The sequence below is a fragment of the Camelina sativa genome, chromosome 15 (assembly GCF_030686135.1).
Source record: "Camelina sativa cultivar CO46 ecotype springtype chromosome 15, ASM3068613v1".
Lineage (NCBI taxonomy): Eukaryota > Viridiplantae > Streptophyta > Magnoliopsida > Brassicales > Brassicaceae > Camelina > Camelina sativa.
In genome coordinates, this window is record NC_141894.1 from 14,689,155 (window position 1) to 14,702,935 (window position 13,781).

The following is a 13,781-nucleotide window of genomic DNA, read 5'->3' on the forward strand; positions in this document are numbered from 1 at the left end:
ACTTTTAAGTTTTTCTTCCAAAATTAGCACACATGATCCAATTTTCCAAAACTAGCATTTGTATATTGAGATCATGATTTAATTTAAATAACAAAAATTATTTTTTTTAAAGATCAAATTCACATTCTTAGATCTCAAAGCTCCGACGAAACTTGCGGTGAAGATTTTGAACTCAAATCTTCATATCTTTTCAATTAAGTGTCAAAATCGATCGACTGAAACCAATACAATACAAATCCACATCAATAGCATCTTCACTCACTAGATTATGATCAAAGATCAGAGTTTAATTAAGCTACGGTACTTTTGTCGTCTACAATAGTGAATACGGTGGCGGAGAATCCTTCGAGTACAATTACGATGGATGATTGGGGAAAAGTATCAGCGGTTTTGTTTGATATGGACAGTGACGGTGTGCTTTGTAACAATGATGAGCTTTACACTTTCCTCCGTTGATGTTTTTGGCTGAGATGGGAGTTAAAGTCATTGTGGGTGATTTGATTCCTCTTACGGGAACTAGTAAAAAGCTTTGGCAAATCAATTTTTGAATCTGTTTTCATGTTAATGTGTGTTTAGATTGATTTTGTTGATTTCTTGGGTTGGGCAATGTACACCTGAAGGCATGTCATAAAGTTGTATCTGACTATCTGAGTGTTCATGTTGCAACGGAGATGCTCATGATATTTTCAGGAAAACCATCCTGAATTTAGAAAAATCCTTCCTAAACATCATTCAATCATTTGAGAATTGGTGTTCTGTAGAAGATTGTTGAGTGGAGGAAGATGAGGAAACGGTTTATTAAGAGTAAGAGAAGTTCATCGTTGTCATTGGTTTCAGTGTCGTCGACTTCTTTTGCTACAATTTTTCAGAGACATACAACCTGCAAATCCAAAGTTTGCCATATAGATGCTGGTTTCAGACATTTAGGAAGACATTCATAAAATTCAAAAACATCTTCCTAAAAAATATGAAATCCTTCTTAAATTTAAAGAAATGAGTTTTGTCCCATCTTTTGTTTATGTTTTGCTTTAATATATCACAAATTACTCCATTTATTGAGGGATATTGATTTTGTTTTGTGCACATCATGAGTAATGATTTGATTTGATTTTTGGGTGTTTCAAAATTGTTATAAAAGCTATTCTGAATTGTAAAGGTGTCATTCCTAAATATTATTGTATCCTTCCTAAATTTAAATAAATGTGTTTATAAGTCTCATTTTAGTGTTTTACCTTAATATGTCAAAGATTACTCCATTAGTAAAGGATAATAATTTTATTTTTGTGCATACCTTGGTGTTTACCAATATAAAGATTTTTATTAAATTCATCTTGATATCTTATTTTTTTATGAAAGTCATCATGCAATTCAAAGAATCCGTCCTGAATTTTGTGTAATCCTTCCTAAATAATCATTCATGAATACTTTTGTTTATTAGTTACACTTTCTTACACAGTTTGTAAATGTTTTGGGTTCGAATCCGATATATGCCAAAAAGCTCACCTTTTTTTTATAATGAAAACTATCCTAAATTTTAAAAGATATTTCCTAAACATCAATCAATCCTTCCGGAATAATAATTTTTGCAACAAAAACGAACAAACTTGTTTCCTTTCCACAGATCACAACATAAAAGATCAGTCACAAATAAATGTTTACAAGGCATTATCACAACGTGAAAGACCAGTTACAACTTACGAAAGAAAACAATAAAATACATACCCGACCTCTTTAGAAGTATCTAGGACACTCTCTAAGCTCTCTTGAACGAGTATAGCTTTGATTGCCTAATCTAATCGGTTTCAATGTCAAGACTTGAGATAAATTTTGGATATGAGATAACAATCATGTGGTACTCCTGCTCAAATTGTTACCATAACCTAGCATTATTGTATCCCTTAGTCTACTACTTTTTGCTTCATACTAAAAGCAACTCAAAACCTGCAACCAGAAAATAGAGTTATTTATCAATCTTCAGTTATGCTGAAGGCTGAACCCATATTAATGGTTTTAAAGAACTCAAATTTGAATAGTAGTAGTAAAACTGTTTAACTTTGAATCCACCAAAATGAGTTCTAAAGATCAAAATGTTTAGAACTTGATTCACAAGAAGTTGATGGAAAATTAAGGGGAAAGAACTATAGAGCTTAAAGCATACGTGATAACGAAAAAAGAGCATATGATACTAATAAACAACCGTATATACAAGATCACCCCAAAAACAAAATCATGATCGTAAATTGAAACGTAATGAAGTTGAGCATCAACATCAAGAAGAGAGAGGGAGAGATCACCCACAATATGAATATCTGATTTCAAAGCTGACAAAGGATTTTGCTAAAACTAACGCCAAAATCAATGGGAGTAGAGATTGAGGCAACAGAGTCAAGTCATCTTCGTCGGGTAATCCGATTTCCCATTTCAGAACTCTATCTTGTTCATCGTCGTCACCGTAATCGCTCATCCTAATTTCCTTCCCCATTTTTTCACACTCTCTTCTTTCTCTATGGATTTTAAATCAATCTAGTCCTCTTCAAGCTTGAGCTTTCCCGATCGTCATCGTAATCCAATCTCCCATTCCGGTAAAGCTGCTTCAGCATCTCCAATTAGAGATCCTCGCCGGTGAAGCTGCATCATCCTCTCCAAATTCTTAAGAACCATGGAGAAAAATGAAGATTTTTTTATAAAATATTTTAATTAATAATTTTAGTAATTTGAATATTAAATTAGAAAATGTGTGCTAAATTTGGAAAAAATAAGTATGTGTGCTAAGTTTGGAAGAAAAACCTAATTTGGTGCTATTTTTGAGAATCTCCCTTTTAAATATACCCTAAAATTTTCTAAAATACAAGTTAGTTACTTTAACATGACTTATTAGTTTTTTTTTAAAACATGACTTATATTAACTGTTACATCGTGCCGTGCCGTCGTGGTTTCCCGTGGAACATTTTCTACGCTAATAATAGAGTATTAGGTACCAACCCGCACTATTTGCGGAATAAATCGATTTAAATAAATTATTATGAGTAAAATTATTATTTGAAATTTAAGATTCGTTTGTATAAAACAAAATATGTAAGTCAACTTTTTTCGTTTATTCAAAATAGCATTTATTTTCTGTTAAATACGTTTCACCCGTGAAATATTTAAACTTTGAAAATAATTTTAAGGCGGTGTAAAATACGTTTAATGATGCTATGCTGGCGAAATATTTCTGGCGTCTTATTCATTATCCGACTTCCTTAATGGCTCGGGTAATGCGAGGTCGATATATTAGGAATACACACCCTCTTTTGGCCAAAAAACCATATAACCCTTCCTTTGCTTGGAGGAGTATCTATTCAACTAAGGCACTGGTGAAGCAAGGCGCGAGATGGGCGGTAGGCTCTGGCTGTTCTATCTCGGTGTGGCGGGATCCATGGTTACCGGATATTCGTCCAAGACCAGCTAATGGTCGAGGTCGACTGTTGCTTCCAAGTTTGATGGTTAACCATTTAGTTAATCCAACTACGAAGGATTGGCACTTACCTATTCTAGAGGAGTTCTTCGATCCGGTGGATATACCAATTATTCGGAGTATTGCGGTTAGTAAATTTTATAAGCCAGACTCTTTAGTATGGCATTATACTAAGTCAGGGAAGTATTCGATGAAATCCGGCTATCGGTTAGCATGGGAATTAATTACGGAAGTTGAAATTGGACCTACATGTATGGCTCTTCGAGCCCAAGCGTGGAAACTTGAGGTTCCATCCAAGGTTCAACATTTTTTCTGGCAGGTCGCTTCTGGTACTCTTCCTGTATTGAAACGGCTTGCATATCGAGGTGTCCGATGTGATACCCTGTGTAAGCGGTGTGGTCTGGAGTCAGAGACCATCAACCATGCTCTTTTTGAGTGTCCGCGTTCGCAGAGTATTTGGGATCTGTCTCCTATATCGCTAGATGCAGAAGGCTTTCCATATGCTTCAATCTATGCGAATCTGGATTTTATATATTGGCGGGCGGCACCGCATTTGGGGATTTCTGATATTTCTCTTCGTCTTCCCTGGATACTTTGGTCAGTCTGGAAAGATAGGAATAAAACGGTTTTTCAGGGTATGGAGGCAGAGCCGATAGATATTTTAAATCAGGCGACTAATGACAAGTTATTGTGGGATGATGCCAAATCTTTTACCGGGAGTTATTTAAAACCTCCGGATTCTTTGGATGTTAAGGAGCCTTCTATCCATTGTCAGATTGATAGTTCTTGGAAAAATTTGGATGCTCTACAGGGCTTGGGGTGGTGGTTTTGCAGTGGTTATGATTTGACGCTTCTCTTGGGAGCCCGGAGTCAGCGACGTGGCCTTACTCCCTTACATGCGGAACTTCAAGCCCTGATCTGGGCTATGGAATCTATTTTGGCGGCAAGAGTAGATTGTCAAGCTTTTGAGACGGATTGTGCATAGTTACTCGCGATAGTGCAGAAGCCCGGTGATCGGCCTGCCTTTTCAACTCTACTGGAGGACTTTTCTATGCTCAGATCATCTTTCCCTTCCTTCACCCTGGACAGGATCCCTCGTGAGTCTAATGCAAGGGCAGATTGTTTAGCCCGGTCTTCAAGAACCTTAGTTTCAAAAATTTCTTTTGGAAACTCATTTCCTCCGGTTTGGGCAACCAACCTCGGAGTTCTCCTTTAATTTATTGTTTGGTTGGAAAAAAAAAAGCTTTGATGTCTTTTTGTGTTTCTAGAAACAAATTTACATATTTTATGTTCACATTATGATCTATATCACTATACCATTAAATAGATAAAGCAATATTTTTAGACTAACCGATTTAATTTAAACTAATCCTAAGTCTAAAAATGTAATGAGAAAAATGATAAAAGTGGTAAATAAATGAATAATTTTTTTCCTTGTTTGTGAAATATAATTTACTTTTAATAAGTAAATAGGTTATGACAATCATAATTAAATATATTTTTGGATTTAATAGTTGATTAAATTTTTTTTTTTAAATAATCGAAAAACATTGGTTATAATATTTCAATAGTATATTTATGTAAATAATAATGAGAAATAAAGGTATTTATTGAAAAAATGTACAGGAGCTCTCTAAATGTAATACCTCAGCTTTTTTATGAGAGTACTTCTCTTTTATATATATAGGGGATATTTTTAGGTCGTGGTCTTCATGGAACGTTTTCAAGTGCTAATATAATATTTTCTGATTTTACACATAAAAACAAACAAAGTCCACTATAAACGACGTCGCGGTTGAATATTTTATGTTTAGTGGATTATAAAATTAACTTTTAGCGTTAAGGATAATATTCTTTTTTTTAATATATTTATTTATTTTCTTAACTGGATTATACGTTTATAACTTTTGTTAACGTTAAACTGATGATGGAAAATCAAGTACGATGTTGAGTATATTAAGTTGAACTATGTGTTTAATTTTGTTCATGTATTTTCCAAAAGAACCAAAAGATCTTGTATTGTAAAAAAAAATATATAAAATTTTATCAAAGTACTCTTTTCTCTTTTAAATGTCAGAAAATAAGTTTTTATAAAAACAAATCAATAAAAATAGAGAAGTTTCAAAGTTTAATTTGTACTGAAATCTTTTATTAATTATACTTTTTTGTTTACGCCAAATTTTTTTATTATGTAGATTTTTTTTTATAACAACAAAGATAATATGATATTATGTTAAGATAGTGGAATAGTACGAAGAAGCAAAGAAAAGCTGGTGGAAATTATTGCGAGTATTATATATAATTATCAGCCAATGGCGATCTCATTTTTATTATTATTGAGAGTATGATCATCGTCATTATTCATTAGCCAAAGAGGTTCGATTCGACCTTCTTCTTTAATGGTCGTTCACTACTTCCTTGGCTGAAGTCGTCGCTAAGAACACTGTCAGGTTATTTCTTACTCCGTTACACTTTTCATCGATCATTCAATTCGCTTTAGCTTTTGGCACATCCTTCATAATTCATCTCTCTCTCATTTGGAAGATAATTTCTTTTTTTTTACTTTGGATATTACAACTATTTTTTGGACAGTTATTGCAACAGTATTTCGGTAACTTATTTTTTTGATGAAAGTGAATATCGATTTTGTTAGAACGTTGAATTCAAAACCAAATAAAAGATCTGCGGGTGTGTTGCTTTGCTATTTTGTTCATGTTTAGATGACAATATATGTAGAACCTTACTTTGAAGTTTGAATGATGGTAAATAAGTTTTAGTATAGCATTTAAACTTTAGTTGGAGACTAATTGTTTCTTTATGGCCTTATTTGTTTGGAGAATTACGTCATCAGAACAAAAGGGTTATACAAGGATAATTACTAGTTATGATGACCATACGTGCAGATAACTCGGAAACTATATAATAGATATGGCTCCAACCGATATGATTTATGAGCCAATCTTGGAGCACGGAGTTTTCCGGTTTGACTGTTCCGTGGAGCATTAGGAAGCCGCATTCCCTAGTGTTTCATTTAAGAACAGCAAAGACAGGGAAGTGCCTATTGTATCTCAAAGTATTCCAACATATATTCCGACGTGTGATAGTATTCAGGAGCAACAAGTTGTCACTTTTGAGGTTAGCGTTTGTATTTCTTTTTTTCTTCTCAAACTGGTCTTCGATGTCAATTTTGACATGATCCAAGAGCAAAAGGTTGTCACTCCTAAGTCTTAATGCTAACTTGTGAGTTGTGATGCAGTTTTATCCGGGCACATCGTTTTATGGGACGGGAGAAGTTAGTGGCCAGTTGGAAAGAACAGGGAAACGGGTGAGTCATTCACTTAGAAACCATCATCAACTCGTTACCCTAATTAATTTGGTGAGTATAATGTTCAGGTTTTTACATGGAACACTGATGCATGGGGATATGGCCCTGGAACCACTCCACTGTACCAGTCACATCCATGGGTACTAGTAGTCCTTCCAACTGGAGAAACACTAGGGGTTCTTGCTGATACAACACGAAAGTGTGAGGTATATATATATGATTATTTTAGCTCGTTGACTCATTCAATTTTTATGGACCTATATCTATCTTTTTCATTGTATTGATATATATTTTCTTGTCTAGATTGATCTAAGGAAAGAGGGAATTATAAGAATTATCGCCCCTACATCATATCCGATAATCACCTTTGGTCCATTCTCCTCACCTATTGCTGTCTTGGAGTCCTTGTCGCATGCCATTGGTAATTTCTTATTTGTGCTTATTTGGTTTTTTGAAAAAAAAAAGATCATTGTTTATGCAAGTTGTATGGTTTGAGACTAGTGTTTCGTCTTTACTTTTTGTTCTCTTCTTTTACTTCTCCTTGGTTAATACTATTTGTTGTTTAATTAAGTTATATTGTCTATATATCAGGAACTGTCTTTATGCCTCCAAAGTGGGCCTTAGGCTACCACCAATGCCGTTTTAGTTATATGTCTGACAAGAGAGTAACTGAGGTCAGTGTTTTTGTCCATATATATATTCGGGCTCTTTAGTGAAGCTAAAGAGAGGAATGCAACTTTATGATCAGTTACCTTGATGATTACAGATAGCTCAAACATTTCGTGATAAGAAGATTCCTGCTGACGTGATATGGATGGATATAGACTACATGGATGGCTTTCGCTGTTTCACATTTGATAAGGCATGAATGGTTATTCGTTTAGATCAATAAGTAGAAACTTATCAGTGCTTACCATGGTTTACGTAGACTAAATTTTACAAGTTTTAGGTATTGACATTATAAGAAATTTATGTAATACTATGTTCAGGAGCGTTTCCCGGATCCTAGTGCTTTGGCAAAATATCTCCATAACAATGGTTTCAAAGCGGTCTGGATGCTTGACCCTGGGATAAAGCAGGAGGAAGGTTATTCTGCTTACGATAGCGGAAGTAAAAATAATGTTTGGGTTAGACAAGCAGACGGGAAGCCATTTATTGGTATATATCACTTTCAATTTATGATTGTTATGCCGTCTTGTTATGTTATTTTGATATGTATGCAAATTTTTGGATATTTATGTTTGGTTTCATCAGGTGAAGTATGGCCGGGGCTTTGCGTTTTCCCTGACTATACAAACTTTGAAGCTCGCTCTTGGTGGGCTAATTTGGTTAAGGACTTTATGTCAAACGGTGTTGATGGTATATGGAACGATATGAATGAGCCAGCAGTTTTTAACGTAATTTGGTCTACTTTGCTTTTATCTTTTGATTTCTTAGGTAGCATTTTTATCCAATTATTCATGTGTATTTATTTTTCAATGCCCAGACCGTTACAAAGACGATGCCGGAGAACAATATTCATAATGGAGATGATGAGCTTGGAGGTGTTCATAACCACTCACACTACCACAATGTAACTTTCTTGTTGTACTCTAATCTCACATTTTCTCTACGCACATCTAATGTTATATAAGTATGCAGAGGGTTATTGGCTTTATGGATTATCACCGTTCTAGCGTGGTATTGTGTATGTATACATAATACTATTACCTGTATCTCCATGGTTTTCTTTTTTTGATCCTAAGTCTCTTATGAATGTACTATTACCTGTCTTTGTGTACGTTGATAGGCACTTCAACTTAGCTTTGTCAAGTTTTTCGCTGTCTAGGTCTACGGGACGCTGATGGGAAGGTCAACTTATGAAGGGATGGAGCTAGCTGATAAGAATAAGCGACCTTTTGTATTGACAAGGGCTGGATTCATAGGTAGCCATAGATATGCTGCGACTTGGACAGGAGATAACCTTTCAAACTGGGAGCATCTACATATGTCTATATCCATGGTCCTTCAGCTGGTAAATATTTTAGGTGTTTGCTACATCCTTAATAAAGAAAAAGCATGATGTTAATCTATTTTCTTGCTCATACCATAATAAACACCTTTAAACTGTGACACAATCAATTAAACTGCATTTAGGGGCTTAGTGGTCAGCCTTTATCAGGGCCAGATATCGGTGGCTTTGGTGGCAATGCAACTCCGCGGCTATTTGGACGTTGGATGGGCATTGGAGCTATGTTTCCATTCTGTCGTGGCCATTCTGAGGTGGCCACTGATGATCATGAGCCATGGTCATTCGGAGAAGAGGTACTTTTCTGCTTGCAAATCTTGTAAGAGCCATCACTAAAACATTTTTTTTTAATCACCAAAATAAGAAAGATAACTACTTACAAATTTGCAGCCTTAAAGAAAGTCAACCATTCGTTTGACAAAAAAAAGGGTCAACCATTCATATGTTGTGATTTTTTATGTCACTTATGAAATTTAGTATTTTTATCAGTGTGAGGAAGTCTGCCGTGCCGCATTGATGAGGCGTTACCAACTCCTACCACATTTTTACACCTTATTTTACATTTCCCATACAACTGGTGCTCCAGTTGCAGCTCCAATCTTTTTTGCTGGTACGTTTGTGTAAATGATTGTAATCAATCTCTTGAACTTATGCAATCAAATCTCATACTCAACTTTTTCGTTCTGTCTTAATGCAGATCCTAAAGATACCCGGCTAAGAACTATCGAAAATGCTTTTCTTTTGGGTCCACTTCTTATATATGCAAGGTTTTCTTCTTCCCATTCAATCATTTTGCATGACGAAGTGTTTCAATGCTATGTCAATGAATTTTTGGAAAGAAAAATGACCAGATTTAGATGTACTAGGAGTTTTAGAATGTTGAAGTAATTAGAACCATTTGTTGGGCTTCATGATATATTTACATCTTGTAAGCTTTGGTCATGGAGATGTTTCAAGTGTTTCTAACCTTTTTTTGATAATATAACACAAATAAATATCATCACAGTCATCATTAAAAATTCACCTTATAGTCTTTCTCTTTATAAGTCATTTATTGTAAATAGTTTGAGGCAATTTTTGTTATTTACTCATCTCCCAAACATTTATTCTCATCAACTTGTCTTTGGTTTGTTTCTACCGTTATCTAGCACGTTATCTAATCAGGGATCACACGAGTTGCAACACATATTGCCTAGAGGAAGTTGGTTGAGATTTGATTTTGAAGATTCACATCCGGTACGGTCACTGGCACTTGTGGTCGCCGTATCTCTTTAATTTCATTGGAAAATAACTTAAATATGTTTTTTTTTCTTTTATGTTTTCTACATTAATTTTTCGTTTCATGATGTCAGGATTTACCGACATTATATTTACAAGGTGGATCCATCATAATATTGGCTCCTCCACATCTGCATGTTGGAGAATTTAGTTTGTCAGATGACTTGACACTACTTGTGTCATTAGATGAAAATGGTAAGTTCTACACTTCTACTTCTCTTAGTCTTCTTGTTTCAACTTATTTATCAAATAGCTATGTTTTATATTGAGATAGATATCATAATGTAAATTAAGAGAATAACTAGTTTACATTGTCTCGGTTAGGGAAAGCTGAAGGAATCTTGTTTGAGGATGATGGAGATGGATATGGCTACACTAAAGGAAGATTTCTAATTACACACTACATTGCTGAGCAACACTTCTCCACTGTTACTGTCAAGGTTTCAAATAGTGAAGGAGAGTGGGAGAGGCCAAAGCGCCGTGTTCATGTCCAATTATTACTAGGAGGCGGTGCAATGGTACTGCTCCTTCTCTTGTTAATTTTTTTTTTGTGTAACTATAAGTTCAAAATAATTAAATATAGATAATGTTAAACAGCTTGATGCTTGGGGAATGCATGGAGAAATTATCCACATTAAGATGCCTTCAGAAAATGAAGTTTTAGAGTTAATATCTACAAGCAATGAGTGCTTTAAACTTCATATGGGTAAATTTTATCTTCTAATTTTGTCTATAGCTACTTTTCTAATAAGCTTTGTAGTTATAATTAGGAATCAATTTTGTATTTTCTACATACTCATCATGAAATAGCTACACCGAAATTTTAATTCTCATAGATATTAATTCTAAGGGTGTTATTGTAGAAAATACAAAACTGATTCCTGAAAAGGAAATGTTAGCTGGACAAAAGGGAATGGAACTTTCAAAGGAACCAGTTGAGCTAAACAGCGGTGATTGGAAACTTAATATAGTTCCTTGGATTGGTGGAAGGATATGGTCCATGACACATGTTCCATCAGGTAATGCAGCGATGAACTGCTTTTATTTTTGTATACGTACTATTAGGCTTGAAAACGTTGCAAATCGCATAAGAAAGATATACTTTCGACGATCTTTTGAGGATCAACAGGGGTTGCATTTCTATATTTTCTCAAGTTTTCCTATTAGCTCTCCCTAAAAACCTTCTCCTGCCATGATTAACACTTGTTTTTTTTTTTTCTATGGTCGTATAAATGTAAATAACTAAGTTATATATAGAAATTTTACAACCTTAGAATCAGCGTATGGTGGACTGTTTGATCATTTTATGTCTAGATTGAATTTTGAATATGCAGGGATTACAACTCTGGTTGATTACAATTTGCAGGAGTCCAATGGCTTCATAGCAGGATAGATATCAATGGTTATGAAGAGTACAGTGGTACTGAGTACCGGTCAGCTGGATGTACTGAGAAATATAATGTCATTGAGTGAGTTTATACTTTGACGATCTCTTCCACTTATGCATATTTCTTGCATGTAATGATGTTGACATGTACACACAACTATCCTCTCTCTTCTTGTTATCATTATTTATGTTACCCAATTTATAGTTTCATCTCGTGTAGGAGAAATTTGGAACATGGAGGAGAAGAAGAATCTCTTATCATGGAAGGTGATGTAGGTGGTGGACTGGTTCTTCGGCGGCAAATAAGTATACCCATTGACATTCCCCGAGTTCTAGCATCGAAGCCCGTAGTGTTGGTGCTGGCTCTGGTGGATTTTCAAGGTTTGCGTGATTACTTCACATTTTCCTTTCTTTTTGCATCATGTCTATGTTTTTGCAATAATTTATCTACATCATATATTCTACCAAGAATGAAAAAAGAGTACATAGACTTTCGTAAGACAAGCTGCAAGATCTGGATCTGGCATACATACCAATATATTGTAATCTTGTTGAGTAGTTTGAGTAAGTAGAGTGTGCAAGTTAACCATTCAAATTCTTCTGTCTTTTTCTTTTCCTTCTGTCTGGAAAATGATGGTCTTTATGGTTCTGGTTACTAAACGATGCAGGCTAGTATGCTTAAGAGTCCATCCAACTTTCACTCTTTTGCATCCAACTGAATCTTTTGTCTCCTTCACATCGACTGATGGCTCAAAGCATGAAGTTTGGCCAAATTCTGGAGAGAAACTATATGAAGGGAACATCTCCCACATGGTAAGTATCTTCATGCTCTTCCCATTTTCTAATCAAATAGAGAGAGGGTTGTGATCCTTCAGTTCAGCTTAGCAGTAAAGAAGAACTAAAAAAACCAGCAGAGGCTTAGCAACTTTAAACATGCGAAGAGCCTTTCCTTATTGATCGACTATAACATTTGTGGGCAAACAATCTTCTTCTATGTTTCTTCCAGGTGAATGGATGTTGGTGGACAATAGCCTCAATCTACGTCTGGTAAACAGGTTCGATGTTAGTCAGGTCTTCAAATGTATTGTCCACTGGGACTGTGGAACCGTTAACTTGGAGCTATGGTCTGAAAACCGACCTGTATCCAAGGAATCTCCTTTGAAAATAGATCATGAATATGAAGTCCTAAGTTTCCCATAAATGTGTTCGCACAGTTCAGTTTCCTACTTGGATTGTTTATTATAAATACAAAATAAGAGAATGAACAGTTGTGGTTTCGATTTAAATTATCTATGTATGGGACATTGTGTTATATTTGATACTCCCTCTGTCTCATGAAGATTGATGTTTTGAGACTTTCACACATATTAAGAAAATTTTTAGTTTTTATTTGTTAATTAATTTATAATTATTTTTTGGTAGAGAGAGAAAATATAAACCAATAACAATTCAAAAATTTTAATATTTTTAATGATTACTTCTTGAAGTTTGCAAAACATCAATCTTTGTGGGACAAAAATATATCCCAAAATATCAATCTTTGTGAGACAGAGGGAGTATTTCGCTACCTAAATAATTGAACTCGGAGCTTAATTAGTAGCCAGTTTGACTAGAGCGGTCTAGTATATGTGGAGCCTAGGACATAAAAAAATCATTCGGATTAATGATTAAATCCGGTTTTTGGTGTAATTATTTTGGTTCTATTGGTATAAATGTATAACAGTTGAGAGACAGATGAGGAAAATAGTCTTCTCTTTGGTAGCATATGTATTCACTTCCAGTTTGTTTCAACTTTCCACTTTGTACGGTTCAAATTTCCTATATGGCTCTAGTCCATATTCATTTTTTCTCTCCTAACTAGTTCACATTTATAAATCATCCCCTATATATTAAAAGAGAAACATTCTTGAAGAAAAGCTGACATGTCATGGTCAGAGAGTTCTGTGCTCAATTTATTAGTTACTTGCCATTAATATTCTATAATATTATATAAAACTGCCATTACTGTTCAATTTATTTATATACACAATATTTTGTTCCTATAAATTCTAAAATTGGTAAATATTATTCAAATATTAATAAATATTATCCTCTACATATTTTTGAAATTATTTTCAAAACCTATGTATTATAATATAATAAAAATTATAACATGATATGTAAAAAATATATATTCTAATTGTTAACTCAAAATTATAACTTTGAATAATAGATATTGGAAAATCTTTCAAAAACAATTTGACCGCATCTTAAATTTATTTTAAACTATAAAATATTTAAACTTATGTAAATCCTAATTGTCAGTTTTCCATATAGAAAATTTCTG

At 34.3% G+C, this 13,781-nt stretch overlaps 1 protein-coding gene and 1 pseudogene across 2 annotated transcripts; both read left to right on the top strand.

Annotated features, from left to right (window-relative positions):
* The first annotated feature begins 3,245 nt into the window (after nucleotides 1–3,245).
* LOC147926642 (uncharacterized) lies at nucleotides 3,246–4,442 on the top strand. Its single transcript, XM_087487132.1, has one exon. It carries the CDS (start codon nucleotides 3,246–3,248, stop codon nucleotides 4,440–4,442), a length of 1,197 nt encoding a protein of 398 aa, XP_087343258.1.
* A 1,902-nt stretch (nucleotides 4,443–6,344) lies between these two features.
* LOC104773363 (uncharacterized) lies at nucleotides 6,345–12,852 on the top strand (annotated as a pseudogene). The gene is made up of 22 exons (XR_015581485.1): nucleotides 6,345–6,592; nucleotides 6,714–6,782; nucleotides 6,851–6,988; nucleotides 7,086–7,203; nucleotides 7,374–7,456; nucleotides 7,549–7,644; nucleotides 7,772–7,940; nucleotides 8,037–8,179; nucleotides 8,269–8,355; nucleotides 8,611–8,796; nucleotides 8,919–9,086; nucleotides 9,280–9,400; nucleotides 9,488–9,557; nucleotides 9,939–10,026; nucleotides 10,143–10,263; nucleotides 10,393–10,586; nucleotides 10,666–10,774; nucleotides 10,932–11,087; nucleotides 11,435–11,537; nucleotides 11,676–11,836; nucleotides 12,124–12,268; nucleotides 12,462–12,852. The product of XR_015581485.1 is annotated as an uncharacterized LOC104773363 (transcript).
* Nucleotides 12,853–13,781: the final 929 nt, after the last annotated feature.

Coding starts and splice junctions, on each gene's coding strand:
- LOC147926642 (XM_087487132.1), top strand. CDS start 3,246: ATGGCTCGGGTAATGCGAGGTCGATATATTAGGAATACACACCCTCTT.